The 25,347-nt window shown below is 49.1% G+C and overlaps 9 protein-coding genes across 9 annotated transcripts; 5 read left to right on the plus strand and 4 right to left on the minus strand.

Annotated features, from left to right (window-relative positions):
- The first annotated feature begins 1,935 nt into the window (after positions 1 to 1,935).
- On the plus strand, positions 1,936 to 3,725 carry EV420DRAFT_817267 (uncharacterized protein). Its single transcript, XM_060483586.1, has 2 exons — positions 1,936 to 2,280; positions 2,335 to 3,725. Exons 1-2 carry the CDS (start codon positions 2,056 to 2,058, stop codon positions 3,691 to 3,693), a joined length of 1,584 nt encoding a protein of 527 aa, XP_060337063.1. The 5' UTR covers positions 1,936 to 2,055; the 3' UTR covers positions 3,694 to 3,725.
- Positions 3,726 to 3,791: 66 nt separating this feature from the next.
- EV420DRAFT_1510697 (cytochrome P450) lies at positions 3,792 to 5,932 on the plus strand. Its single transcript, XM_060471522.1, has 5 exons — positions 3,792 to 4,456; positions 4,522 to 4,551; positions 4,603 to 5,100; positions 5,152 to 5,645; positions 5,699 to 5,932. The coding sequence occupies exons 1-5, from the start codon at positions 4,181 to 4,183 to the stop codon at positions 5,877 to 5,879; spliced, it is 1,479 nt and encodes a 492-aa protein (XP_060337064.1). The 5' UTR covers positions 3,792 to 4,180; the 3' UTR covers positions 5,880 to 5,932.
- A 126-nt stretch (positions 5,933 to 6,058) lies between these two features.
- Positions 6,059 to 8,435, plus strand: EV420DRAFT_1617537 (glycosyltransferase family 32 protein; the record flags this gene model as incomplete). The annotated part of the gene is made up of 5 exons (XM_060475251.1): positions 6,059 to 6,473; positions 6,531 to 6,766; positions 6,814 to 7,952; positions 8,009 to 8,116; positions 8,177 to 8,435. The coding sequence occupies 5 exons, from the start codon at positions 6,059 to 6,061 to the stop codon at positions 8,433 to 8,435; spliced, it is 2,157 nt and encodes a 718-aa protein (XP_060337065.1).
- On the minus strand, positions 8,163 to 14,277 carry EV420DRAFT_1710236 (uncharacterized protein; the record flags this gene model as incomplete). The annotated part of the gene is made up of 19 exons (XM_060479609.1): positions 8,163 to 8,900; positions 8,948 to 9,010; positions 9,067 to 9,123; positions 9,236 to 9,475; positions 9,595 to 10,018; positions 10,078 to 10,191; positions 10,243 to 10,365; positions 10,414 to 10,623; positions 10,673 to 11,767; positions 11,826 to 11,918; positions 12,018 to 12,375; positions 12,427 to 12,680; positions 12,730 to 13,147; positions 13,201 to 13,317; positions 13,371 to 13,410; positions 13,469 to 13,568; positions 13,616 to 14,011; positions 14,058 to 14,144; positions 14,203 to 14,277. 19 exons carry the CDS (start codon positions 14,275 to 14,277, stop codon positions 8,566 to 8,568), a joined length of 4,599 nt encoding a protein of 1,532 aa, XP_060337066.1. The 3' UTR covers positions 8,163 to 8,565.
- A 192-nt stretch (positions 14,278 to 14,469) lies between these two features.
- Positions 14,470 to 15,157, plus strand: EV420DRAFT_817457 (DNA repair protein). The gene is made up of 5 exons (XM_060483587.1): positions 14,470 to 14,540; positions 14,594 to 14,655; positions 14,709 to 14,790; positions 14,840 to 14,854; positions 14,903 to 15,157. The coding sequence occupies exons 1-5, from the start codon at positions 14,517 to 14,519 to the stop codon at positions 14,969 to 14,971; spliced, it is 252 nt and encodes an 83-aa protein (XP_060337067.1). The 5' UTR covers positions 14,470 to 14,516; the 3' UTR covers positions 14,972 to 15,157.
- On the minus strand, positions 15,158 to 16,461 carry EV420DRAFT_817458 (regulator of chromosome condensation 1/beta-lactamase-inhibitor protein II). Its single transcript, XM_060483588.1, has one exon. The coding sequence runs from the start codon at positions 16,433 to 16,435 to the stop codon at positions 15,344 to 15,346; it is 1,092 nt and encodes a 363-aa protein (XP_060337068.1). The 5' UTR covers positions 16,436 to 16,461; the 3' UTR covers positions 15,158 to 15,343.
- A 16-nt stretch (positions 16,462 to 16,477) lies between these two features.
- EV420DRAFT_1510715 (Ribokinase-like protein) lies at positions 16,478 to 17,918 on the plus strand. Its single transcript, XM_060471523.1, has 5 exons — positions 16,478 to 16,656; positions 16,702 to 16,780; positions 16,843 to 17,009; positions 17,064 to 17,676; positions 17,725 to 17,918. The coding sequence occupies exons 1-5, from the start codon at positions 16,517 to 16,519 to the stop codon at positions 17,764 to 17,766; spliced, it is 1,041 nt and encodes a 346-aa protein (XP_060337069.1). The 5' UTR covers positions 16,478 to 16,516; the 3' UTR covers positions 17,767 to 17,918.
- On the minus strand, positions 17,919 to 19,979 carry EV420DRAFT_1510720 (uncharacterized protein). Its single transcript, XM_060471524.1, has 10 exons — positions 19,794 to 19,979; positions 19,562 to 19,731; positions 19,481 to 19,514; positions 19,394 to 19,425; positions 19,146 to 19,345; positions 18,402 to 19,094; positions 18,334 to 18,350; positions 18,169 to 18,279; positions 18,042 to 18,119; positions 17,919 to 17,984 (listed from the first exon to the last, which is right to left on the minus strand). Exons 1-8 carry the CDS (start codon positions 19,818 to 19,820, stop codon positions 18,250 to 18,252), a joined length of 1,203 nt encoding a protein of 400 aa, XP_060337070.1. The 5' UTR covers positions 19,821 to 19,979; the 3' UTR covers positions 17,919 to 17,984; positions 18,042 to 18,119; positions 18,169 to 18,249.
- Positions 19,980 to 25,339, minus strand: EV420DRAFT_1510722 (raptor N-terminal caspase like domain-containing protein). Its single transcript, XM_060471525.1, has 10 exons — positions 25,198 to 25,339; positions 21,758 to 25,149; positions 21,593 to 21,701; positions 21,424 to 21,541; positions 21,250 to 21,374; positions 20,981 to 21,198; positions 20,707 to 20,927; positions 20,530 to 20,652; positions 20,268 to 20,479; positions 19,980 to 20,214 (listed from the first exon to the last, which is right to left on the minus strand). The coding sequence occupies exons 1-10, from the start codon at positions 25,241 to 25,243 to the stop codon at positions 20,168 to 20,170; spliced, it is 4,611 nt and encodes a 1,536-aa protein (XP_060337071.1). The 5' UTR covers positions 25,244 to 25,339; the 3' UTR covers positions 19,980 to 20,167.
- Between the last annotated feature and the right edge of the window lie 8 nt (positions 25,340 to 25,347).

A 25,347-nucleotide genomic window follows, 5' to 3' on the forward strand; every position in this document is an offset into this window, starting at 1 on the left:
CTTTGTGCATGGACGTGCAGTAACCTTTACACCTCCTCCCACCCTTTTGCCCTGACACATCACTTTCCCTCTTCCTTGGATGGTCTTGAAGAAATTCGTATGATAAATGACAGCCAACAATGTATCGCACGTTACAATCCCTGAGCTCGTGAACTCTTGCATCAATGTCCTTGGTTGCCTGCCGTTTGCGAACACTGGCTCGACGTCAGCACTGAGATCATCTGGTGAATACTGTATGACCTCACTCCTTGGCTGCACCTTATAGGCAAGGTTAACCTGGAAGATTATGCACTGCCTGAAATGACATCTTCGTGCGTCCGCTTTCTTTACTAGCTGTGTTTTCTCCGCCTAGACACTGAACATTAGAAATTTCATTCGCTGCATAAGGACTGGGTTAGATTTGACTTCTATAGCAGTCACATAGAATAATTTCTCCAACGCCGTCTGCCTCCCTCGGGCTAGTATTAGGCCGTATTCTTCTTTCTTTCGTCCCACCCACCTACTCCCTATAGTACTATATTCAGCTTCCTCTCACTCTTCTGGTCCCGGACGCTCAAGGCTTGGGTCATATTTGGGTTTCTATGTCGTCGGGCTGCATTCTCACCCACTGACTTACAGCTTGAATCGGCCTCCCCTTCTCTGACAACAACCCAGAGAAACTCGCGGCCTTTCCAGGCCCTCGTCGTTCGACAACCAACCAATACACGTCAGCATTCAGGTGGCCTTCCCATTGCCGTACTGAATACTTGGCCAGACAGTCTAGTATATCCTTGGCGAATCGGTCAAACTATAGGCCTGCCTTGATTACGTTCTGGCACCGTCATTCTGCCTTATCTTCACTGATTACGGCTATGACTCTTCAAATACACCTCTTCTTCCCTCAGAACCTCCATATATCCTGCCCTCCCGACTCGAGATACTCCACGTCCACATGGCCTTCAGATGTGCAACGAGAATTTTCCACGCGGCCTTGCCCTATCTCTCAGAGATCGAACTCATATCATAGCGGGCCGATGCTCGTTGACTATCAGCCACCTCACCAGGACTGCAGAACTGAGGTCTATGACCTGCATCTATCTTCTGCTGCAACACCATCTAGAGTTATAGACACCACTGATAATTGCGTTGCAATTGCCGATATCGTACCCTCGTTCTCGTTCTCTGCAATGATAGGTTTTGCCATCGAGCATGCTCACCCGTCGCTTCTTCAGTCCTGACATCCAAATGTTATTGGTGAGTTGGCCTGAGCTGGAGTCTCCACCTCAATAGCCCCTTCATCGCCACATGCGTAAGAAATCACCGTTTTCTTGCCTGGGTGGATAACTCTGGCAGGGGTTTCTCTTTTGAAGGAAAAATTTTCTTCGGCTTACAACACCTACCAAATAGATATTTCGCCAGAGGCGCAATGAAATAGTCTCTACATGGATGCACAGTGTTCCTGAAAGCAGAGAAGCCTGTCTATTAAACCAGTTGGAGAAATTAAAATGCCGATACTTCCCAAACCAGAGGCGCCCATTCAAATGCTCGCTTCATGAGCTACATCCTGCCTTTGGAATATACGGTTTCGACAGCACAGGTGCGAATCGATGCAGCATGGGATGACTCCGCTCTTTCAGAATTCCAACAGGTCCAGGCATAAGAGTGTGAGGCTTACAGCCACCTGGAGAGGGAAGCATAACGGAGCCGAGAAAGCGGTTCTTATGTAGAATTCTTGGAGACTATAAAATGACTGATCATCGATGGCCGTTTTAATGCTGCAAGTACTTGAACAGACGTGGCACTGACTTAACTCTCTTGTTGAATATAAATTGAGCCGTGAAGCTTTGAAGCGTCGAATTACAGGTTATTACGATTTTCTCACATCTATCCCGATTGTTTACGACGACGTACATAACTGGCAGAACGTTATGTAAATTCTGAGAGATAGCACCATCGGCCCGGGCCGCACAATTCAAATACACGCCTTATCCATCCTTCGTTCTCGTTTTGTGGGTTGTTTCCTTCATTTTCCCAGCCATTCGACGCCCACTACCAAAAAAAGTACCGGCATAGAAAATGCACCATGCACTCACAATTCCCGAGCTTATACATAAAATCCTCCTCCATGTCAGCCCCAGCGTCCTCGCTTTCGGTGTCAACACTGTCAGTAAACTATGGAGCGACGTCAGCGCTGAGATCATTTGGTATAAACTGGATGATCTCAGGCCTTTGTTGCGTCTTATTGGCGAAATCAAGTTGAACGACCATCCAGAACGAGAAAGTGATTTTTCCGAGATCTGTGTATGTTTGCTTCCTTATTATCAGTTCTTTCCCTGGTTTAACAATGTACATCAGGAATTTAGTTCTCTGTATGAAGACTGGAGCAGATTTGATTTCTACAGCCGTCACGTCCGAGTTCTTTCTCTTGGCGGATCAGTCATCGACTTTCAGCCTGCACTAAATGACGTTGCCATGTTGCGGTCTGGCAAGGTGTTTCTGCCTAGACTCAAAGAGCTCGAGTGGTCTAACTGTGAAAGAGATAGTTGGAAATCTTCTGTATTCATGATGCACGAGGGTATCACCACTTTCCTCCTTTATATCCCATGGGACCTCTACAAAGACGGACATACACACATGGTCCAGTATTTTAGTTTTATCGCTGCTCGATTGCCATGTCTTGAATACCTCCATATTGACACGATGCGGCACAGAGATCCTAACATCTCGCAACTTGGTTCAGCACTGGAGCTTCTCGTTTCGAAGCTAACCAGTCTCAAAACCATCCGTTTCCCTCCGTTCGTTAACACCTTTTCTATCCTCTCCGCAACGTCTACCCTTCCACACATTACGACTATCTTTGTCGAAGACAGCTCATCGTATCCTGTGCATACACCCCTCCTCCCGTCAGGACTTCCGTGTACTCTGCCTTCTCAATTGGGGACACTTCACGTCTCTATGGCTTTCAAAGATGCCACAAGATTGTTCCATACAGATTTACCAAACCTCTTGGATATCTTTCTGCAATCAGGACAGTGCGAGGCTCCTCCAACGGTGCATCGCCTGACCAAGGTCATATCACAGAGTTGTCACAATGTTCGTGAGCTTCAGCTGAATTCACAAGGGGCATCGCAGGGATTCACCGGAAACATACCCGATTGTATTGCCATTGCTGATATCGCACCCTTGTTTTCCTGCTCTGCGATGGAAGAATTTACCATTGAGCATGCATTTCCGTTGCTCTTATCCAATCCTGATATCCAGACTCTTTTGACAAAGTGGCCTGCGTTGAAGGTTCTTAATCTCAACAGTTGTCCTCTATCATTGCCTCCACGGGAAATTAACCTTCCCTTGCCCGAATGGAAGACTCTTGCCACGTTTGCTTGGTATGGAAGTAACCTTCGTACCCTTGGTCTTTACATGAACGGATTGGTGGACATTCCTAATAACAAGGATGCTTACCCGTTTGCTCGATTGGATCAACTTTATGTTGGCACATCTGAAATCAGAGGCACACATAACGAGGCACGATTTTTGAGTTACATCCTGCCCTCAGGTTGTACAATCATTCCAACCCCGGTGGGGGCGACCTATGTTACGTGGAACCGGATTGTCCCGTTTGTTTCAGCATTCCAGGAGGTCCGGGAAGAGGAGCGTGAGGCCAGGAAGGAGCTGGAGGGGCGAGTAATGGAGTTGGAAGCGCTGCTGGCGTCTTGATGCTGGCTTTTTTGTATTTCTTTCAAAACCTCTTTGCGCAAAAGGCATGTTAGTGTTCGAGATTCATTCGCAACAGGGAGAGCACGCAGCTCTTACATCGAAAAAATTGAGGCAACGTTCAGTAATGGCATTCAGAGCTAAGGCTGGTGTTAGTGTTGGTACCGGCACAAGGTCCCACTCAGGTAACGGCCTGGTAGCCTCGCTTTGTAAAGGGATACGGGCCGCAGAGCCGGGCATGGCCTCTGCGTGGGGACATCTCGTCCGTTCCTCCCTTTCAACTCCCTTTACTGCACAAAAGTCTCATGAGTTCCACGATTGATGTTTTTGACTCGTTTCCAGTGGTGTGACCATCATGCTGAAAGGAAGGTGTTTTTATACTGGTCGCTGTTCCTAAGATTACGGACAGCCAAATAAACCTTTATTGACACTCAGGGCTACTAATGTTTCCGAAATTCCATTTTGAAATCACCGTTACGGCTTGGGTGTCATGTTCTACTACTTCCTCCAAGATATCTGGCAAGAAAGGCCTTTACTGCTCTCAGGAATACCAGTCGTTCTCGTCTTTCTTGTTCTCTACCGAAGGTCGCAATGGTCTCGGTCCTCACAGGCTCCCACGGTCCCGTATATCATACCATGGTTGGGCTCTGCTATCAGTATGGGCAAGAACCCTGACGCTTTCTTTGCGGATTGTACTGCGCGCTTTGGGCCTGTGTTTCGTGTGGTGGCCGCTGGCAGGACGATGACTTATATCACTTCATCTAATGTGCGTATGTTCATTACTTGTCTACGACCCCCCAACTAAACGTCGTTTCGCTGGCGTTCATATAGCTTATCAGTGCGATCTATCGTGATTCAAAGGTACGCAGATTTGCATTCATACTGCTATATCCTGGCTTACGCAGTAAACAGACTTTCGAATTCGCACCCATCCGCAAGGAAATGTCCATAACGGTGTTCGAAATGTCCCACGAAGCGGTCTATAATGGATTCATGCAGCAGGAATATTTTCCTATGCACCATCGACTCCTTTCGCAAACCGCTATCCCTCCTCTTCTCTCCCGTTACGCTGAACTCGCAGAAAAGTCCATTATCGAGTCCCTCACGACGAGGACGGCCAAGGGAAAGGCGCTGCTGAGCGAATTCATTCTGTTGGCATCGTATGATGCGGCGGCGTATGCGTTCTTCGGAACCAAGTTCCCGGCGAAGGAGACTTACCCAGGTTTTCGCACGTTTGACAATAAATTCCATCTCATTGCGGGCGAGATGCCATACTTTTTAGTAAAGGATGCGAGAAAGGCTTGGGAAGGTGTTGTGGATATCATCGACAAGTACTTGGCGCAGGGGCCACATGAAGACGCCTATGAGTTGATTGATTGGCTATCGACGCGTGCTGAAGGAGCTGGCTGGGTAAGTGTTTCAGTATGCGCTCGGGTTCACAGTGCTGAGCGTAAAACATAGAGTAGGAAGGATGTTGCCAGTGCCTTGGGTACAGAGTTATGGGCACTGGAAGCTAACGCAATAGTGGTGGCGTTTTGGGTGATTGTGCTCTCGCTGCAGCAACATCCAGACGGACTCGGTCTGGAACCTCTCGTTGCTGAAATTGACAAGGCTCGTCCAGCACATCCAGAGAATAATGACTGGATAATAACCGCATCTATGCCCTTGCTTATCTCCACCATCAAGGAAACATTGCGGCTGACCACTTCGACGTTCTCCATCCGGAGAGTCACCAAGGATACGGTTTTTGCTGGGTATGAGCTCGAGGAGGATTCACGAGTGATCTGTGTGACAAGGGCGGTGCATATGGACGAAGAGATCCACGAGGACGCACACAGGTTCATCCCTGATCGGTATATGAAAATTGACGCAGGTCAGAGGCTGTTCAAAGGTGGTAAAGAGATTAGGGACCATTCGATGCCTTTCGGGGGTGGTGTTTCTATATGCGAGGGCAGGTCGGTGTTTCTACTCGACTTTAAGGTATGTACAGTTGCTGACGACCGGCTAGGCATTTCGCATTGACAGAACTAAAAATAATGTTAACGCTGCTACTGATGCATACAAAGATAGAGATAGACTCCGAGAGGGGACCGCAGCCTGCCGTCGAACTTTGCACAGATCGAATGGGAGTGGGTGCGATGCCCCCTAAAGGAGATTTGAACGTAATTATTCGACCACGGACAGTGTAGCAAAGAGAATGTTTTATTTATTTAAATCTTTCAACCATGGATACGTGGCAACTTGGAATTTTTATGTCGCGATCAGCAGAGCCACGCGCAGTTTCCCCGCTTTACAATGCCATCATTCAGTAATTACATACACTTCGGCCTTTTCTCTTCTTTACCATTTGTTCTCACTTCCCACCTTCATGGCCTTTCCGCCTAGGTACTATGGCCAGCAGAAAACCCGTCTTTCTATCGGGCTGCCTGCCTATACCTCTGCCGTCGAGGAAAAACTTCGTCTTGGAGGGCATCGACCACCGAGTCCGTGGTTCGTCCGAGTTTCGATACCCATTCCTGGGGTACCTCGACGTGCAATACCGGTATGGATACTGAATCCTCGTCTGGGACGTAGGCGCAGTGCATTTATTCTCTTTGTGGTGTTAGTGATGGTGATATACGCCATTTTTCATCCACGGCCCAAAGATGACTACAAGCCTTGGACACCGCCTTCGTGGCCGACAGAGTCGACCCAGCGGAATAGCGTTGTTTACAAGCCAGAGGACTTGCAGAGAATATGGGAGTGGGAGATACAGAGCGGTCATTATCCTAGTCGGCGGAAATGTGCGTGTCGAGATTTCTTTCTTTTTTTTTCGCAAGCTCTTATAGATTTTTATCTAGTGCCGGACACTTTGCGATTCGTGGAACCACCTGTCAATCCTGCTCTGCCTCCTTCACGAAAAAATCCGGGTTCGCTGGTTCCGTATTCCCCAACGACGAATGGTATCGGACCTCGACGTGTTTACCTTGACATACAAAGCCGTCCACCAGATATCTCGTACCCACCCAGGCCTGTACCAGGGAGTATAGCCGACTTGGACGTCATTATGGACCATTGTGATTTCGATAAGAAAAAAGTGAGTTACCCTGCTCTTCATTGGTATTTGTCTAACGGCTGGAACAGTATGTCCGCGACTGCCTGGAGGTTCTTCGCGTAGGAGCTGGCTTGGACAATGGCAAACGTGTACGTCGTGGCACCATGGATGACTGGAAATACATTTTTCTAGAAGAGGGCGAGATATCTCCTACCGTTCCCCCACGAGTTGCCACGACACCCACATTTGATGACGATACGACTACTTCCAGGGAATGGGAAACCTTGACGTTACCTCCGCCCGCTGAATACCGCCCATACTCCACCCTTGAGTCCCCTTGTGATCCCGAAAATCCTCGTATATTCCACATGTTCTGGGCTGGTCCGATTACGGACAAACCTTATATGGTCCTCCTCTCCTTCCTCTTCACTCAGAATACGGGTCTTTACGTCAAGAATTACCCCGAAACTTCAGCCTGTCGCGCTCAGTTTTGGCTTTGGGTTAATCCTGGTCCAGCTGCAGCCGTTCCCAACCCATCTGCCCTCCATGACATGTACGAGGAACTCAAGTCCAACCCATGGGCCTCTCCGTTCCTCCACCCGCGATTTAAAGATGTCATTCAGTTTAAACTATGGAATACCACGGAGCAACTGGATGGGGTTCCGGAGCTGAAGAACGAATGGCGTTCGATGGAAACGCTTTTTAAGTCGGGCGCCCACGTGGTGCATGTTCCACAGGACGAGCCTCAGGTATCGGCGAATGCAACTGCGTTGGCCACAAAGAAAGCGGCGGGCGACCCGATGATTAACCGACTTGGGTCGAAATCGTCGTCAGAGTACGACCGTTTGTCTGTTATCCTCTCTGACATGGCGCGGTTTATCCTCTGTCATCGTTTTGGTGGGGTGTATCTTGACGCGGACACGATCCTGCTTCGCGACTGGGAAGAGCTGTTTGGGTGGAAGGGTGCATTTGCTTACCGCTGGTCACGGCTACCGAACTACAACACTGCGGTGCTTCACATGAGCAAGGGGTCGGCTCTAGGGACTTTTCTCTTCCGCATGGCGCTCAATAACGGGCTGGACTTCCATCCGATGACAATTACGAAGTATATGAACGAGGCCGCGATGAATGGACTATTGCTGCGCTTACCGGACGCGTTGTTTGATTCGGCATGGCTGAATACAGAAGAATTCCAACGAGATAGGCCTCCACAACCTTACTTTACAGAGTACGTTGGATGCGTTCATCATACCACACATGAGCCGAGGCTGAGCTTATTACCAGGTTTTCCGACTTCTTTGAGACTCCTACAGTGAGTAGTGCTGCACCCCAAGCAGTGGGTTTCGAAGGTTTCTTTTCGGGCGCGTACTCGTACCATTATCATAATCAATGGTAAGCATCTCTACCTCCGTCGCCGTGCTGAGAAGAGATTGATTTCATTTCGTTGAAAAGGTGGCGACCCTTTGATCCCTCACGAAACTGGCCTGATCTCGGACCACGGTTCAAGGCGGTCGAAGAGCAGGCCCGACGAGCTCTAAATAGTGAATCGGCGATGCCAACATCAACGACGGATACAAATGAGGAACCGTGGCAGGACAAGGTGGCGGAGGATAAACGGGATTTGGACTGGGCGACAGTCATTAAAAGAACTTTCGAGTCGTACATTCGAGGCGAGCGGCCGAACATGTATGGAGAGTGGCTTCAGTGGTAGAGATGGTAATTTATGTATGTTGTTGGGACGTACCACATGTAAGTATTCGGAACATCTATAGGGCATGCACATACCATCACTAGATATACGCCAGGATTTGTTAATATTATTGCTTGCTATTGTAAAACGATCATGGGAACCACCATCGTCTACGCTGTCGAACATGATCCTCCTCCGACACGTTATTCTCTCGAATAACTTTTAGAAAAACGCTCTCCAGAGTTGCCCTCTCCACCGTATATTCGGAGAAGTCTCCGTGTCTGGATAAGACTTGGAATAGCTGGGCAAGTGAGAAGCCATCACTTATAGGAACCTCGAATCGGGTGGCGACATCATCGGCCATACGTGTCCCGGGTATATGCGCCATTAGAATTTGAGCTTTGGTAATCTCTTCACGCGTTCGACAGGTGAAGTGGACTTCGTATGTGGGATAGCGCGCTGATAGGGATTCCGTAGTGCCGACAGCTAAAGTGGCGTTAGTGTGTATGAAGGTGACACAAGAAGAGACTCGCCGAGAAGGCGCTTCGCCAGTATGCCAACCTTATTTGCCAAAGCAGATGCCTCTTCCATCGAATCTGACACAAAATCAATCAAAAGGCACATCATACCGTGAGACTATGATGTTACTTACGCGTAGTGATCATGACTGCTTTACCTACGACGACGTTCCTAAGAGTCTTCCACATGTCTCGTTTCATCTTTGCGTCAACACCAGATGAAAACTCATCAATGAGAATAACAGAGGGGATTGCCTAAAGAAATGTCATGACAAGTGGCCTTTTAATCGGTAGTAGACATACCAATCAAAGCAATTGCAAGAGACAGTTTCCTTTGGTTTCCGCCTGAAAGTTTACTGGCTAGCCGATCTGCATATGCGGCAAGAGCGGTCGCCTTAAGCAACGAGTCCACGTTACTAAGAAGTTCTGTTTCTTTTCCTAAACCTTTCAATCTTCCATATATCTCCAGGTGTTCCCTGACAGTGAGCTGAGAGTCTATAGCGGTAAATTGAGGACAAACACCCAGAGAAAATCGCGCTCTTCCTCGGATGATGAACGATTGATTCTCCAGCTATATAAACGTCACCTCTGTCGGGCGTCACGTCCCCACCTTCATGGAATAGTCAGTTCAAATGGATACATATATTCATGGACACACTAACGGATGACATTGAAAGCTGTTGTCTTACCAGCGCCATTCGGTCCGAGAAGCGCAAAAACCGTATCAGGGGAGGCGCTCAAAGTGACATCATCTACAACTTTGCTATCACCAAATGTTTTAGTAATCCCAAGAACGCGAAGGAGGTCGCTGGAAGATGCAGCGTGATCCGCTTCAGCGAGAACGTCTAGCTGTTGGCTCAGGGGGACCGAGGTTTTTCTTTGAAAGGCTTTTCGAGACCAGATTCGAGGTAGCGATGAGCCGGAATCCACCCATACCAGAATGCCGAGAAGAACAAAGATATACACAATCAAGTAGACGATAGGTCCTCCATATCGCATGATAGTCGCCATATGCGATGCAGACACGGTCCCGCTGCCTGTACAAAGCAGCGAGAAGAGATTGACGGATACCAGCGCAGCTCGAGTCTAAGTTGGGGCAAAGTTTGTATTGACAATACAAGGGAAAAAAAAATAGGAAAACTCACCACACTAGCGATTGGTGACAACACCGAGAGGGTGAAGTGGATGATCGTAATGATATTATTGGCCTCAGACGTTTTGGCATAGGTGAGGGTCAGTAGATAACCGGCCAGATACAGCTGATAGATGACAGGTCAACGAAGGACTTGCTATCTATGCTAGGTACGCACCACAAACACGATAATTTCGTAAGCGGCTACAGCAGCAAAAGCAGCTAGTGGTGTGGCCACCACCAAGGATACACAGTATGCGAACAAGGTCGCTGCGATGCCGTACAATACCATGACAAGCCACTAACAAGATATCAGCTTCACTCAACGGTTGACACCAATAGCACTTACTAATAATCCCAATCCATGGAACTGGTCCGAAGCAGCTGCAAAGATAATAATGATAATTGTAGAAGAGATGACAGCGAAAATGGTATCGAAAAGAAGGTGGCCTATCCAAAGACCCACAGGGTCTGATAGCCCATTGGAAAATTGCATCGCCTGAACAGCTGAACGGCGTTCTCTTGATACATACAAGGCGTAGAAAGCTGGATACACAGACTCGACCCAGAAAGTCAATATCATAAAAAGAAATGAGCGCATCGCGTACCATAGCAGCACCGAAGAACGCGACCCACTTGAGAGCAACGAGTGTTCCAGCTGCGATCGCTGGGAAACTCTCGTAGCTCGCTTGTATGATCGTCGGGAAGCTGGCGCTTTGGCCGGTGGAGTTCAACGCGTTGTTATACAGGATGTTGCTCACAAGGTTAAGCATAGCAGTACCTGTGAGGCCGGGCTGTGTTGCTTCCCAAGCAAGTAGCGATGATCCCGTACTCAAGTTCATAGATACCCCGCCCAAGGCTAAAGCACGATAATTTTGGCGAATTGTGTCAACGAACGTACTGTTGTCGAGAATGTCCGCCGCAGATAGACTAAACGTGCTATTCCCCAGGGTGGAAATAAGACCGGGAGGTGCGTTCAGAACCTGAGCACCGAGACTAATCACAGATGCCATAGGAGATATCGGAAGATACAGTGGGATGCTGGTCGAATTGGAGAACATTTTTACGCATGAAGGTTGCCGTCCACGGATGAACACCAAGGGAATGGTTGACGCTGCGATAGCCACGAGGACAGACAATGTCGGAACCAGCCAGCTTCTTCGAGCGATCAGTGTCCTCTTGACAAATATCGTCTTGGCCTGTTGAAGTGGAGACATGCGACGTCCATTTGAAAGCTGCAAGGAAGGTAGATCCTCTACATAAAAAGAGGAGGGCATGCTGTGGTGTGTACACTTTTCGTCGAATGCTTGAGGGTCGTTTTTTGCCATAAGGTCGAGGAATATGTCTTCAATGGTGGTTCCTGTGACATCGTACGATGCGATGTTCAACACATCCTTTTCATTTTCGAGGATCTGGAGTACCTTTTCGACGTCGCTTGAATGTTTGGACTTCAGGTGATATGATACCTGATTGGGGGCTGGCGTGGACAAATATGCGGACGGGACATCATTGCGGATTTGATGGAGCAAATGGGTCGATACTTGCGATTCTTCTCCTTTCGGAGACGAACGGAATGTTACTTGGATGACATACCCTTCGCCAAGGTCGCGTTTGAGAGATACCGGGGAACCATTCGCGACCAGTTTTCCTGGTGCTGCGAGGATGGCAATGTTGTCCGCCAATAGATCCGCTTCATCTAAAAACTATCTTGTATAGTAAGTTGGAGGAACTTAATAACAGGCTTCGGATGAATCGACATACGTGAGTGGTGAATATGATAGTCCGCTCTTGCCGAAAAGAAGTCAGAGTCCTCCAAAGTGCTCTGCGCGACAGAGGATCAACCCCGGAGGTACACTATTGAAGTATCAGTACATTTGTTAGCGAAACATGAATATGTGGGTAAATACCTCGTCGACAAGAACGACTTGTAGGAGAGAAATTAAGATTAGTTACACACAAACATAAACTGTGACTACCTTTAGAGCTTCCGATAAGACCAATGGCCAGTTGCAGTTTTCGTTTCTGTCCGCCGGACAGGGTGCTCGCATTTGCATGGATCTTCTGCTCCAGGTCACAATCTTTCAATAGCTGTTCAATATCTTCGTCACCGGAGTTGTCACCCGACCATTTTACTGCCCGCCAAACACGTAGGGTTTGGTAACACGTAAGCTCTGGGAAGAGGACATTCTTCTGGGAAACTATGCCAATTGTCCCAGGCCGCGGACGCTGAACTGCACCCTCAAAAAGCATGGAACCCCGGGTACGACCTGTAAGCCCTCCCAGTATGGAAAGCACTGTTGATTTCCCGGCCCTGAGTGATCATCATGTAGAGCGGGAACTGTAGAATAGCGGATACACGCACCCGTTAGATCCCAAAAGAACAAAAATGCCATGCTTTGGTATGTCAAGGGTCAGGTCGTCGACCGCGGTGACAATGTCCTTCTTGGGCCTAAGCAGAGATGCCGAAAATGTCTTGCCAAGATTCTTGATAGAGACTGCTACGTTGTCGGGAATAGAATGCTTTTCTTCGACATCTTTTGGCTTCGAAGGGTTTCGAGCATCGTATAGCCGTCTTTCGAGGAGAGCAGCGAGTATAGGCCACAAAACTATGTTAACCTGCCAAGGTTTTCGTTAGAAAGGTTTAGAGCATTGTGAATACGCTCACGATAGCCGCAATAAGAAGAGGCAGTAGGAGAAGACCATTATCTGGGTCGCCCTGCAGTACGTTTGTTGCGAGCATGTTATTCTCAAATCCACACATAGCTCGTATGGCAAAAATGTAGTATCCGGGTGGGAAAAGTATAGTGAAGATGAACCCCGCCACATTACCGGCGTGGCTAAGTACCAGAGCTATTATGGCAAAGAGGATGGCCAAAAATGTCGATGCCACTGCAGCTAGTTGAGGACTCTTCCCGAATGGTGCTGCAACGAAGAAGGACCAGCTAGCTAATGACAGGCCAAGGAGAAGGTGAACAACGACTACCAATCCGGCGTTGGTCTTTGAGAAAATCCGGTAGTGCCAGATCAAAGATACAATGACCCATGCTGGAAGATACGCTAGGGAGAGGCTTATATGCCAAGATCTAGGAATATGAGATGAGGTTAGAGGGTAAGAGTCGAATTGGAATAACCCTACAAGATTCTGGCCAAGTCTAGGAGACCCATAGCCTTCATATGCGCAGTGACAAGATTAGCGCGCTCTGCAGTAACAGCACCAGGCAGCTGATAGGATATCCCAACAAAACATATAAACCTATAGAATCATATTCACACCGGAAGCATTACTGAACTTTGATAGAAACTCACAGTAGTAATACAAGTAGCGTTCGGAGCCCACGAATGTAACCTAGAACGGATGGCATGTCAATAACGACGGACATAGACCGCCGTACACGGCAACGCACTCAGACGAGTACGTGTATCTCGTTCCTCGTTAGTTTCCTGGGTGAAAGGCCACTGAATGGGGGTAGGAGCTCGTTCACCGGTCTTGAGTTCAATGATAGCCTAGATTTGATGAGCATGTGGTGTGGCCTTGATAACAATCAGCTTACTTGGTCTATTGCCCACTGTAAGGGAAGGATGCGCTCCTCAAAATCACTCGAGTGCTTGACGACGTCTATATGAGCAAGCCCAGCGTCGGCACGGATAGTGTAGTTGATAGGATTCGTAGCGTTTCCGTTAGCAGGGATGTCATAGAATGCGATGGCGGCAAAACACTCCGAGAATAGATTGAAGTTTTGAGGACATGCAGAGGGAATGTCGTCCGGAGAATCTAGCTGTCGAACGGCTGCTAACTGTGATGTCGTAAAATTCTGTGTGATTCGAGCGATGATACTTGCTGGCGAAGGGTCACTAGTTCCGTCCGTGCCATCAGCCCATAGCAATGCGTAGTCAGGTTTAAGCGCCTGTGTCAGAGAATATATGGATATGGGATTTCCTATGCCAAACTACTGGTGGTCAGTAAGAAGAAAAGACCAAACGGAAGGCACGTACGTTGCTGGGTTTTGTTAGGAATAACTGCGCAACTGCAAGAAATATCCCAAATCCGATAGGCAAGGCGAAGCACCGAAGGAAATTCAGCTACACGATTAAGAACATAAACGTCAGCTCCCAGGTCGGCAACGTTTTGAACACGCACGAATGGGTGCTTGAACAAAACGATCCAGTTCTTCCAGAAGAGAATGGTAAACTGCCGCCAGAGAACGCTTTTCATTGTTCAATGCTGAGAGTCGGATTGAAGAAAGATACAGGGCCAAGGGGCTTTCGAGGCCGGCATCAGGAATTTAAATAAAATAACGGTTAGATGGTTAATAATACGGCGCAGTGACCGTGGTGATCGCAATTCGCCGAGAATGGCGTGTGCATGACGTCACTTACCAAACAACGCGTAAATAACGCGTGATAGTGACCAGTGGCATTGCTCAGTGCTCACACTGTCTTCCCAATACCACCATGCACGTAGCTTTTTCAGCAAAGGTCAAGCCTACTGCCTCTTTTTTTTTATTCCATCTGTTTTAAATATTTGGCAGAAACAGGAAGCCCGCATAACCGCTCTAGAGGCCGAAGTGGAGAACTTGAAACGGGAGTTGGGGTAAACTCCGATATTTCATTTCTATGGAGGATTCTCCGCTGAAATTTCTACAGGGAAAATGAGGATGCCGACAGCATTGTTAAAAGGCATATAAAGCTACTGCATCAATACAACGAATCGAAGGACGCTGCACAGGTATTTAATCCACCTCTCCATGTTAAATAGGTACTGAAGGGATGCCCAGATACTTATCGGAAAGGTACGCTATACAAATCTTTCTTGGTAACTTGACCTCACCATATTTTAGCTTGCCCTTCTGAAAGAGGTGACCATCACTCAAATCCATGTGGATTTGGATTTGCCTACCGGAGATTAATATCAATACCGCGACATGCATGTATGCTGTTGTAACTATTGCTGCTACGGTATTATCTTGGTCCCTCGTCCGCCGATCTTCATAGAACCTATTCTTCTGTGAATAGTCAACGCATGACTTCGACTACGTACTTGAACTTAGTCAACAGTCACTCGGTGAACTCGCCCCCGTGTCATTTGGTAGATCCAGTTGCTAGCCAGGCCCAACGTCGTCAAGACCAAGCGCATCGAACAGCCTTGAACAATGATAGGCTCGATATTGGGAGTATTGGTCGGTAAGCGAGGTTCTGCCGACCAACGATTTCCGAGATATGTAAACTGACTCAAGGCTGTCCTACACCTAATGGAAAAGAAAAGAAAGCAATTGACCATCTCATCGGACATATATCCAAGATGTGCCGGAGCCTGCCCAGATGTCCACAGCTTTCCCTGAACTAGGCACCGAGTCTCGAGGCCAGAGTTTCACAGGACGCGGTATATCCTCTGTTGTACCAAGACCGAGATTCCCGTGCTCGTTCCACCCCCAACCCCATACCTCAGGTTCCCCTTCGACGACGTCAAATAGAACAAGGACATGCTCCGTACCACATGCCAGCTTCTTCAGATGATGGTTATGTGGGAACTCGACATACGGACCAGTCAGACTCCTACCAAGCTGTCCTTTGGAATGGCTCCCCGTGGAACATATCCGGTCATCTACGACCGCATACGTGCCATTCCACGTACAACCCACCATCCGAACGTTACTGATTATCTCCAGCCCGTGCAACTGCTCTTTCCGATTGGATCCTAGCCCTATGACATGACCAGAGGTGAGAAGGAGGGCAGTGTGCTGAGCGCCAAGGGCAATTGACACGATCTGGCCTTCAATGGGTATTATTCGTGGTATTGCGACCTTAGACTTGGGTTCTCCCAGCTGCCCATGCCGAGATAGACCCCAACCCACTAAATGAGTTCCATCTACTTGGATGACAACATGATGCTGGCCCGCATACAGCGCAGTGATGATCTCTCCTTCGCAGGGCAGCTCAACGGTATGGGTACCCGCAGCTGAATGAGACGTCCCTACTCCCAGATCGCCAAAGTCATCGGCGCCCATCGAGATCAGCACATCCCGCTGCCCAAGACGCGTCAGAACAATGTACGACGTTTCCCAGGATGCCGATATCATTTTGGGGATGTATCCATCGCGGTTGAGCATGATAGGATGAAATGAGATGCCCGGCTCGACCCAGTCTGGTCCTAACTGGCCTGCACGCCCGTCTCCACACCCCCAGAGCTCGTGTATCCCCTCCCTATTCTCGAGGAGGAGCAAGGTATGGTTGGCACCACAGCAGAGGTCGACAATCTGGCAGTCGGGAGGTAGATCATTGAATATACACGTCGCAAATGCATGAGAATCATCTATTGTTCCATTGGCAAGCTGTCCATGAGCATTCGAGCCAGCAGACACGAGACAGGGCATAACGTAGTGGACGTACTGGATGACATCCGTAATTGTATGGCCTGATCTGATCATCGATTATCCTTCTTCCTTTCTTCCACCATGGCCTCGACGACTCCCGCCCTCTTCTGTATGGGTAACCCCCTGCTTGACATGCAGGTCACGAATGGCGAAGAGCTATTGACCAAGTATGGGCTGAAGGCGAACGATGCCATCCTCGCTGAGGAGAAGCAGGCTCCCATGTACGACCAAAAATTTACCTCGCCTTCTGTCTGACATTTGCACAGATACGAAGACATCGTAAAGAACTACAAGGTGACCTACGTTGCCGGAGGTGCAGCACAGAATGCTGCTCGTGGAGCTGCGGTGAGCATTCCAACCGCCAAAATCGGGGAACCGCAAACTGAATATCATCTACCTTTGCCCAGTATATTCTCCCTCCAAACTCGGTTGTCTACACCGGATGCGTCGGCGACGACGATCTTGCTGAGCAGCTTAAAGCTGCCAATAAGAGGGAAGGACTACTCGAGGCCTACCAGGTGAAGAAAGGCGAAAAAACTGGTGCTTGTGCCGTCGTCATTACCGGACACCATCGGTATGGTGCCGTCCCTGCCTCCAAATATCTTTTTTTTTTTAAATAGCGAGATAGATCGTTGGTGACAACCCTACGCGTCGCCGAGAAATACGACCAGTTTCATCTCTCCTCCCCTGAAGTCGCCCCCCTAGTCGCCGGCGCCAAAGTCTTCTACTTTGAGGGCTACTTCCTCACACACGGCGCGTCCATCATCAGCGACCTCAGCAAAGAAGTCAGTGCTTCCGGCAAAGTCTCCGTCCTCAACTTTTCGGCGCCTTTTATCCCCCAATTCTTCAACGCCGCCCTGCAAACCGTCCTCCCACACACCGACATCGTCATCTGTAACGAGGCAGAGGCGGAGGCCTGGGCGAGCGCCAATGGGCACCCCGCACCTACTGATCTCGCCGCTGTAGGCAAGGCTATTGCTATGTTGCCCAAGTCTAACGCGTCGCGACCCCGTATCGTTGTCATTACTCACGGTGCCGAGTCGACAGTCCTTGTAAGCTTTGCGGAACCTGATAGCCCCAAGACCTTTGCTGTCCATGTTCTTAAAGATGAGGAAATCGTGGACACCAATGGAGCTGGGGATGCCTTTGCTGGCGGTTTCTTGGGTGCCTACGTCGCTGGCAAGTCCTTGGAAGAATCTGTTGAGGCTGGACACAAACTCGCGTCTTTGAGCATCCAAGAGGTATGTCTATCTTGCTTTGTACCGAATAATACTGATCCATGTTCATAGGTCGGACCACAGTTCAAATGGCCCAAAGTACAAATCTTGTAATGTAAAACTTCACATAGTGCATTGCTTGTCGTCTCTCTTTCAACAGATGGTAACGATGAGCCTATACCTTTGCGCAATTTTGGCTCTCCACAGCTTTAATCTGTAGCATATAGTACATCAACAAATGAATCTGTATTTTTGCGTGCCTTAGGTGTTTCGTCTGGGAGCATATTTGGAAGACGTCTTAGTTATTAATCAGTCCGTTACACATTATAACCCTGAACATATCATATCGGGTTAGATCTAGTGTGGGTCACGAGAATACAAACACTCACAATAATGTAGAGCGATACGCTTCATACTGTTGTACATGAGTCTGACCAAAATCACCAAAGGCTACCATAACACGGAACCTAACAAAAAATCGACTACGCCGATACTAAAGTAACAAAAAAAGCTTACATGCTCGACGCAGGGAAGGAAATAGTGTTATACAGATATCGTAAAGCGTTAAATTCACTACATGTCCAACCAATCGTGCAGTCATGAAGGAGGGGGAGAAGCAAGGGATTCCTTTTAAAACATCAGACGCTGGTTTCAACATGGATGCCTCTAACTGATTCTTACCTGTGTCAGGAGTTCCGCTGTATACAGCCGTCAGTCGGACAGGACCATGGATATTGTCAAAAACATACCAGGGTTAAGCATCGGCTCGCCATCCTCTGTTAGCATATGCTCCATGGGTTCAGGACGATCGAGAGGCGTCCCATACGAGAGCAAACCCGACCCCGTACGCTCATCGGGAGACATCCTTGCATCCTCGCCGTGGTCCAGATCACTCTCCGGCTGATTTGGACTTGACCACCGTGAATTAATATCCTCCAAATTGACACCATGCAAACTTTCCCGCCGCGGGTACTTTGCGTTGTTGAGTACGACCTCCATTGCTGCATGGGTGAGCTGCATTGACAGAACCTTCATCTCCTCCTCTGTAAGAGTGTCGACATCTGAAGGGTTCACCGCAGCTGGCTCGCGCGAGGTTGACATTTGTTGATCGCCATCGGGAGTTTCTGGCCCAGACGGAGAGGAATTTGAATCGTTTTGGGGAGTCCCCAAGCGGGATTGGGTGGTATGATGGGGTGATTGGGTTCTCGATGAGGATCCTGCGCGGTACTCTGTTTCGGTCGAAGGTTGATGCTGATGCTGAGGAGCTGGGGAAACTCCGTTCTGACGGTAATATGGAGAGGGTGTGTAGTATATAGGGTATCCAATAGCGGCAGGCGGTGGTAAACCCTCAGGCCATGGCTGTGACTGAGCCCAATTCGTCGCGCCGTTAAGCCGGGTTGCAGACGTCGGCAAGCCTACCTGTGTATATTCAGGTACATACGCTGGTACAACTGATTAGACAACGCTCATCGGAAGAGGAAAAAGAAGGATACTGCTTGAATGGGCTGTGTGTTGACGATAATAGCTGGAATGGCCAGTAGCTGGTCCAGACACCACAGATTTCCCTTGAGCGGAATGTGACGTCGCTAACATGGGTTCCTTGCCTTTGAGGGACGGTGCAATACTGCTACTCCTTGAAGGACCCTCGTTCAATAGCTCCTGTTCCATTGCCTCGATCACGATGCCATTATGTCTACGATGCCCTCAGCAACTGCACGTAGAAAGACTGAAACGGAACGACCTTGACTTCTGATGGCGCCGTAGAGCATCAGTCTAGCGCCGGAGTAAGTAACCTCGGTACTGGAAAATACGACGTGAATGTACTCACTCGGGTGAAGGTAGCGTCGCATTGGGGACATGAGCTGCAGAATGTTAGTATAGACGCGATTTATAGAGCACATACACGCACAATCCGGGCATCGAATGCAGTTTCGTTGTCCTCTGATGTCTCTTCAAGTCTGCCTCCCGCGCGAACTGCTTGTTGCATCCGTTGATCTTGCAAGGCCATACTCCTGTAGCTACATTCTTCTTCTTTGCTGTAACCTTCTTCTTCGTCGTGTCCTTCCGTTCGGACGGCGGCTGGAGGTGCAAGGGGTAGATACCGGTCAGTTGTGGGGTTTCGAGAAGAACCGAGGTCTCACCTGCTCGTCTGTGATTGCTTTTACCATATTTCACTGCCAGAATGTGTCTGTACTCTATGAGCACATGCCAAAGGGTCTTGTTAGATGGAATACACCGTAGGGAAAAGGCAGAAGGGGAGCAGATCCTAGGTGCCGATGTCGGTGCTAGTAGTGGTAATAACGCAAGAGCCCCCTTAAGTAAACAAGCCTCCGATCTGTCTAGCCCTAGGCTTGGACAAGACATGTACATTACATTTTCTACTGGTACAATATCACAGCTAAGCGAATACATTATTGCGACAGATTCTACTATACAGTATTATGCGTGAAAGCAAAGCAAGAATAATTTTACGAGACGATAAACGTAGATATATTCCACCAAATGCGGTTCCCGATCAGTTGGAGGACGGGTCCGACGTTAAATTGCACCCCAGGATTCGGACTGCCGATACAGTCTCAGCCTTGTACGACACAGGTAAATAACGAAAAGCTTACCGGTACCATCGGGTTCTCCAACACCGTACAACATTTCCGTAGGGTGGAACACCAAAGACGTCAGTCGGTGCGAAAAGGGCGACGCCGGGACGCGAGGCGGTTGAAGAACGTGCCCAGTAGGAACCGAAACGCTGGAAGGCGGCATCTGTCCTTTGATAGATTGCACCGTTATCTTCTGCTCCTTCCATTGGTGAGGCGTTATAGCGGAAGATCTTATACAGTGGTCAATGGCGGAATGAGCTCTGAGGCTATCACCACTTACCCAGCGAAAACTTCAGTAGTGCGATGGACATCGAAGGTGGATAGTCCCCTTGAGTTCAGATCCCATGTTTCGGCGGCCTGCCTTTCATTTCGGAGATCCCAAAGCTTGACAACACCGTCCACGCTACACATTCATGCATAAGGTACAAAAATGAAGACACCGAAAGGTTAGACATACCCAGCGGACAGGAATTGAAAGCCCGATGCCGGATGCGGACAAATATTCTGAACCCATGTCGTGTGGCCGGGGAATGTCATGATCACAGGCTCCTCGTCATCGATTCGGGCATCGAAAAGCTTTACAGCACCATTGGCAAAACTGACAGCAAAGACTTCAGAGTAACCATGGCGATCCGAGGCAATAGCTGTAACCGGACTTTCGGAATCGGTCAAGATGTCCTATTTGAATATTCAAGTTGCTGGAGATGACGCATCGCGGTATATCCACTTACCATTCCCTGAGACTCTGTCTGAGCATCCCAGCTTTTGATGATGCGGGAATCTCCGCCAATAAGCAGAGTTCCGTTAGCGGCTTTCCAATCCATGACAAGGCCAGACCCGCGTTTGATGGATATTACCTCTTGCAGGCCGCGGAACGCACTGACCAGCTGTATGGGTCCTTGTTCTAGGGTAGGATCATAATTGCGAAAGAGTCGCACAATACCGTCATCTGGTTGGAGCAATTCAGTACGATGTTAGCATCTAAATCAAGGACACGCACCGGACCCGGTCATTATGATACCGCCAACATCCTGGTTAATGATATGCATAGAAGTAATCGAAGTTCCTCTGGGATTACCGTTGCAGAACTGATTCAATTTCTTTTTCTGCGACCAGTCCCAAACTCTGCAACACGATTAGCCGAAAAATCAAACAACTTGGCAGGAAAGCCTACGCGACAATATCGTGGTCGTTGGCGACTACAAGATGTTGGTCATAAGAATGGAATGCCATGGTCATCGGGTGTCCAATGGATTGTAACGTTGCTACTGGTCTGTCCCATCGGTGACATGCTAGTGGATAAGTTGGTTATCAATCGGGTCATACAATAGCGATAGACCTACGCGCTACTTCTGCTTGAGAACGGGTCTCAACCTCAACCTTCTCGTTTCGCCGTTGTCTCCAGACTTGATGATTGTATTGTATACTGCCTGGTTCATCCGCTTCCGTTTGCTACAAGAACAACATCAGTTTAATAAAGTCAAATACGTGTAAAATGTAGCACACACCCTCATTTGTGGTTCCGTAAAGTACTCCGTGCACCAATCAAAGTACGTGCTCTTCAGCGGAAGCACGTCCCGTAGTCCCATACCTGTTCCCAGCCCCAACATCAAACTGCTGGCCGAAGATTCAGTAGAAAAGGTACTATTACTTGGGCTGGGCATGGAACCACCGCCACGTCGGTGTTTTCTATGTCGCGTTCTCAATCGCTCCATATCCTCTAGCATCAGCGCCTCCATGACATCTTTTGGAGTGTAGTCCAGTACAGACGGTTGTTGAGATGATGGTGAAGATGGATGTCCGTTTTGATGATAGATGGGTAGCGACGTGCGATAGTAAGGCGGTGTGTACCGCGCTAGGTTCAGGTTAGGGGAGGGTGGTCGGGATATGTCAAAGTCTGAACGCGATGATCCAAACAGTGCAGAATGCCCATCTTCCAGAGAAGGAAAAGTGACACCGTTCGCGAAGGTCTTCAGAGCGTTAGCAAAGGAGGACGTACGCCGGAGGGTGTTCGATACAGACGTAGTCATCGAGGACATCGTATCAGTACGAGGGAACGCTGGACGAGGTGGTTTTGGAGATGGCGGGGTGGACGCGAGAGGAGAATGACTGGAAGGTACTCTTGATCGAGGTACAGTCTCAATGACTGGTGGTCGGTAGTCGGGAGATACAGCGGGTTGCCGTCTGAGACTAGTCGCATCATGCTGACTGAACGGTGAATCCAAAAGAAGAGCCATGATATAGTCCACGACCGTCTGGGCATTAGCAGCAACCTCAGAATAAGGGTCCTCCGAAAGGTCGAGGAGAACAACAAAGATTGTGAAGAAAGATGACAAGATGACTCGATTATCTTCTTGGCTGGCAAAATCGAAACTTTCTATCCATTCTTCGATTGCCTGCCCGCTGATGTCGTCAATCGGTGAATAGGGACCAGGGCCCTTCGTGCGCCAGCGTTGGTCCTGTTCCCAGTACAACCACGCACAGACAACAAAGTGACCTCTCCATTCCCTTACCAGACAGCTAATCAAGACCAAAAGCTCCTTCCGTGCCATGGGACTTGCATCATCCTTGATGATGAAAGTGGCGCCCATGACCAAAGAGACCTCTAGACGCATGTGGAAGTTTTCCTCCATTTCAAACAATCCCATCAAATTTCCGGTGCCTCCGCCTCCTCTCTTATTTGGATCTAACGAGCCACTGGCTCCCATGAATGTCTGCATGGCGTAGAGCACAGCACAACGTACTTCCACAGACTCGTCATTAAGCATATTATTGAGCTTATCGGTGGTCGTACGTTGTATAGCGTCCCTTCTACCCTTGTCATTTGAATCCCAAAGTTGGGCAATACATAGGGCAGCCCATTGGCGGAGCAAAAAATCAGGATCATCCAGCTTGTTAAGACAAGCATCAAAGACTCGTTCATCCCAGCATGCAGATTGTCCATTGGGAAAGTCGCGGGAAAGGGATGCGAGAATGAAGCAAACCATCGCCTGGTGCTCGGATGAGTTTGGCAGAACGCCGTCATCAGGCATCGCAAGAATTTTGGAGAAATAACGGTATCCTTGGGCGTTGTTATATAAGTCGACTTGTACGGATGGATCAACAGCCAGAATGCGGGTCCATATGAAGATGAGCACCGGACGGAGGTCCTGCCCGGCAGCCTGCAGAAGCTTCGCCATGTAGGGGAATATGCCGATAGAAAGGACCATGTTAACAGCCCATGGTCCCAAATCTACGAATTGAGAGAGAAGAATAAGTGCGCGTAGGCGATGTGGCTGGGAAAGCAGGACTTGGAGAACAATGGGCAGCTGATCTGGCGGTTTCCGAGGAACAAGTTTGTCCTCGGTTACACCGTCAACAGTGGTTCCGTTCTCCTCTAGTCCCTTCTCTTTTGAGATTGGCATGGACATAGGACCACGTCTCGTCAGGGCAGAACCACCTCGAGATATCCATACTTCAAATGCAGTGAGCTGGTCTGCAAAGAACCGACTAGGGATATAGGTATATGGTGGGATCTGCGAAGCGTCTTCGTCTTTAGTCACATGGCGGAGACTCCCAATGCGACCAGGTAAGACTTCGTTCTCATCTGTGATCACTGTCGTAGGCGCTGGTGGCTGTCCTGTCGCGGAATTCTTAGCTTTCGCGGGCGCTTTATTACGAAGAAGATCAGGGAGCTGTCGCAGACATGCGTCCACAGCTAGGTCCCACGTTGCCCACAGAGGATGTGTATTAGTGGCGGGAAGGGGAGGGTATGTATGTGGAGTGCAGCCGTAATTCTTCAGGATACGCTCTGCGAGCAGGAAGTTGCGGAAAAGTGATGCAACCAGGAGGTCACACCGATATAATCGTGAGAATGTCTCTCGGGAAAACGAAGTCCATGCAATGGTATCGGTGATGGCGATGAAGATCCAGTTCAATTCTCCCAAAGGGGTACGACGATCTTTAAGATCACCTGGAAGCTGCATGATCATATCTTGCTCGACGCCATCTGGTAACTTTTGGTTAAGGACAAAATATCGAAGCGCCATGTCAATGGGAGAGGTAAGGCATGACGTAAAAACATCGGCAGGTAGCTCTGGGCACGAGGGTAATTGCTCATTCGCGGCACACGCAGCTAGCTGTATCGACTGCAAGTATGGTGTACGTTCCGGCGCGTAGCCACCATGTGACATAGTTGCATCGCTGTCGCGGCGCTCCGCGAACGTGTTGAAATTCTGCAGAAGATGGCCCGCAGCAGAGCAGTCCCATATATACACGCCAGGAGATCCCAGCCAATTTTGTATGTCCTGAAGAGACACCGGAATGTACTGAGTGTAGTTCCGGTTGAAACACCACAACTCTCCGCTGGATGTAGGCTTGGGAACTCCGTGTCCATTATAATGAAATAACACGGCGTCATCCTTGGCCTGTCGGCGGAGCTGTTGACAACATTTCCGGATGTCTTCCTGCGAAGGGTCGAGTATTGGTTTATACTGGATCTTGAGACTGAGACCTTCATACTGGGACTTCAGATTTGCGCCAATAGCCTCGACTGCACGGTTCGAGGGAAGGAGCCTAGGGTCGACCCAACATTCCAAAGCAGCACAGGGCTGAGTCTTGACAACGTCGGGTGGGTCGACATCGATGTTGAGGCAGAGAATCAATGCTGCATTGGCCGTTTTGAGCTTTCCTAGGGCAGAATTGCGCCAGGGAGTGAGCTGAGCGGACCACGGAGGCTGAGGGGTAGGATTGCCACATGTTAGATGCCGTTTTGCTGACCAGTACGGAATCGGAGGGGCGGCTGCATCCACGGACGTTTCGAGCGACGCCCCGCGATGAGAAAGATGATTTTCTGTCCTCGTCCTTGAATGAGACTGCTTCCTACTCGAATCTGTTTCGCTCTCCGAGTCCGAATTGAGGCCTGACATTACGCGTTAGCACAAAACGTCTGGATAGGCAAAAGTCGTACCGGTGTGGAATTTTGGTGGCGGCCTCGAAGGTACGTGGTCGTGCATCGTTCTGCAAATCTTAGCAGAACGCTTCCAAGTCAGCAAAGGAGCGCCGGCGCTTGGAGTCGGACCGATTAATACAATGGAGGCCCCACTGGGCGGATGGAAGG

This window comes from Desarmillaria tabescens (genome assembly GCF_030435595.1).
Source record: "Desarmillaria tabescens strain CCBAS 213 chromosome Unknown EV420scaffold_4, whole genome shotgun sequence".
Lineage (NCBI taxonomy): Eukaryota > Fungi > Basidiomycota > Agaricomycetes > Agaricales > Physalacriaceae > Desarmillaria > Desarmillaria tabescens.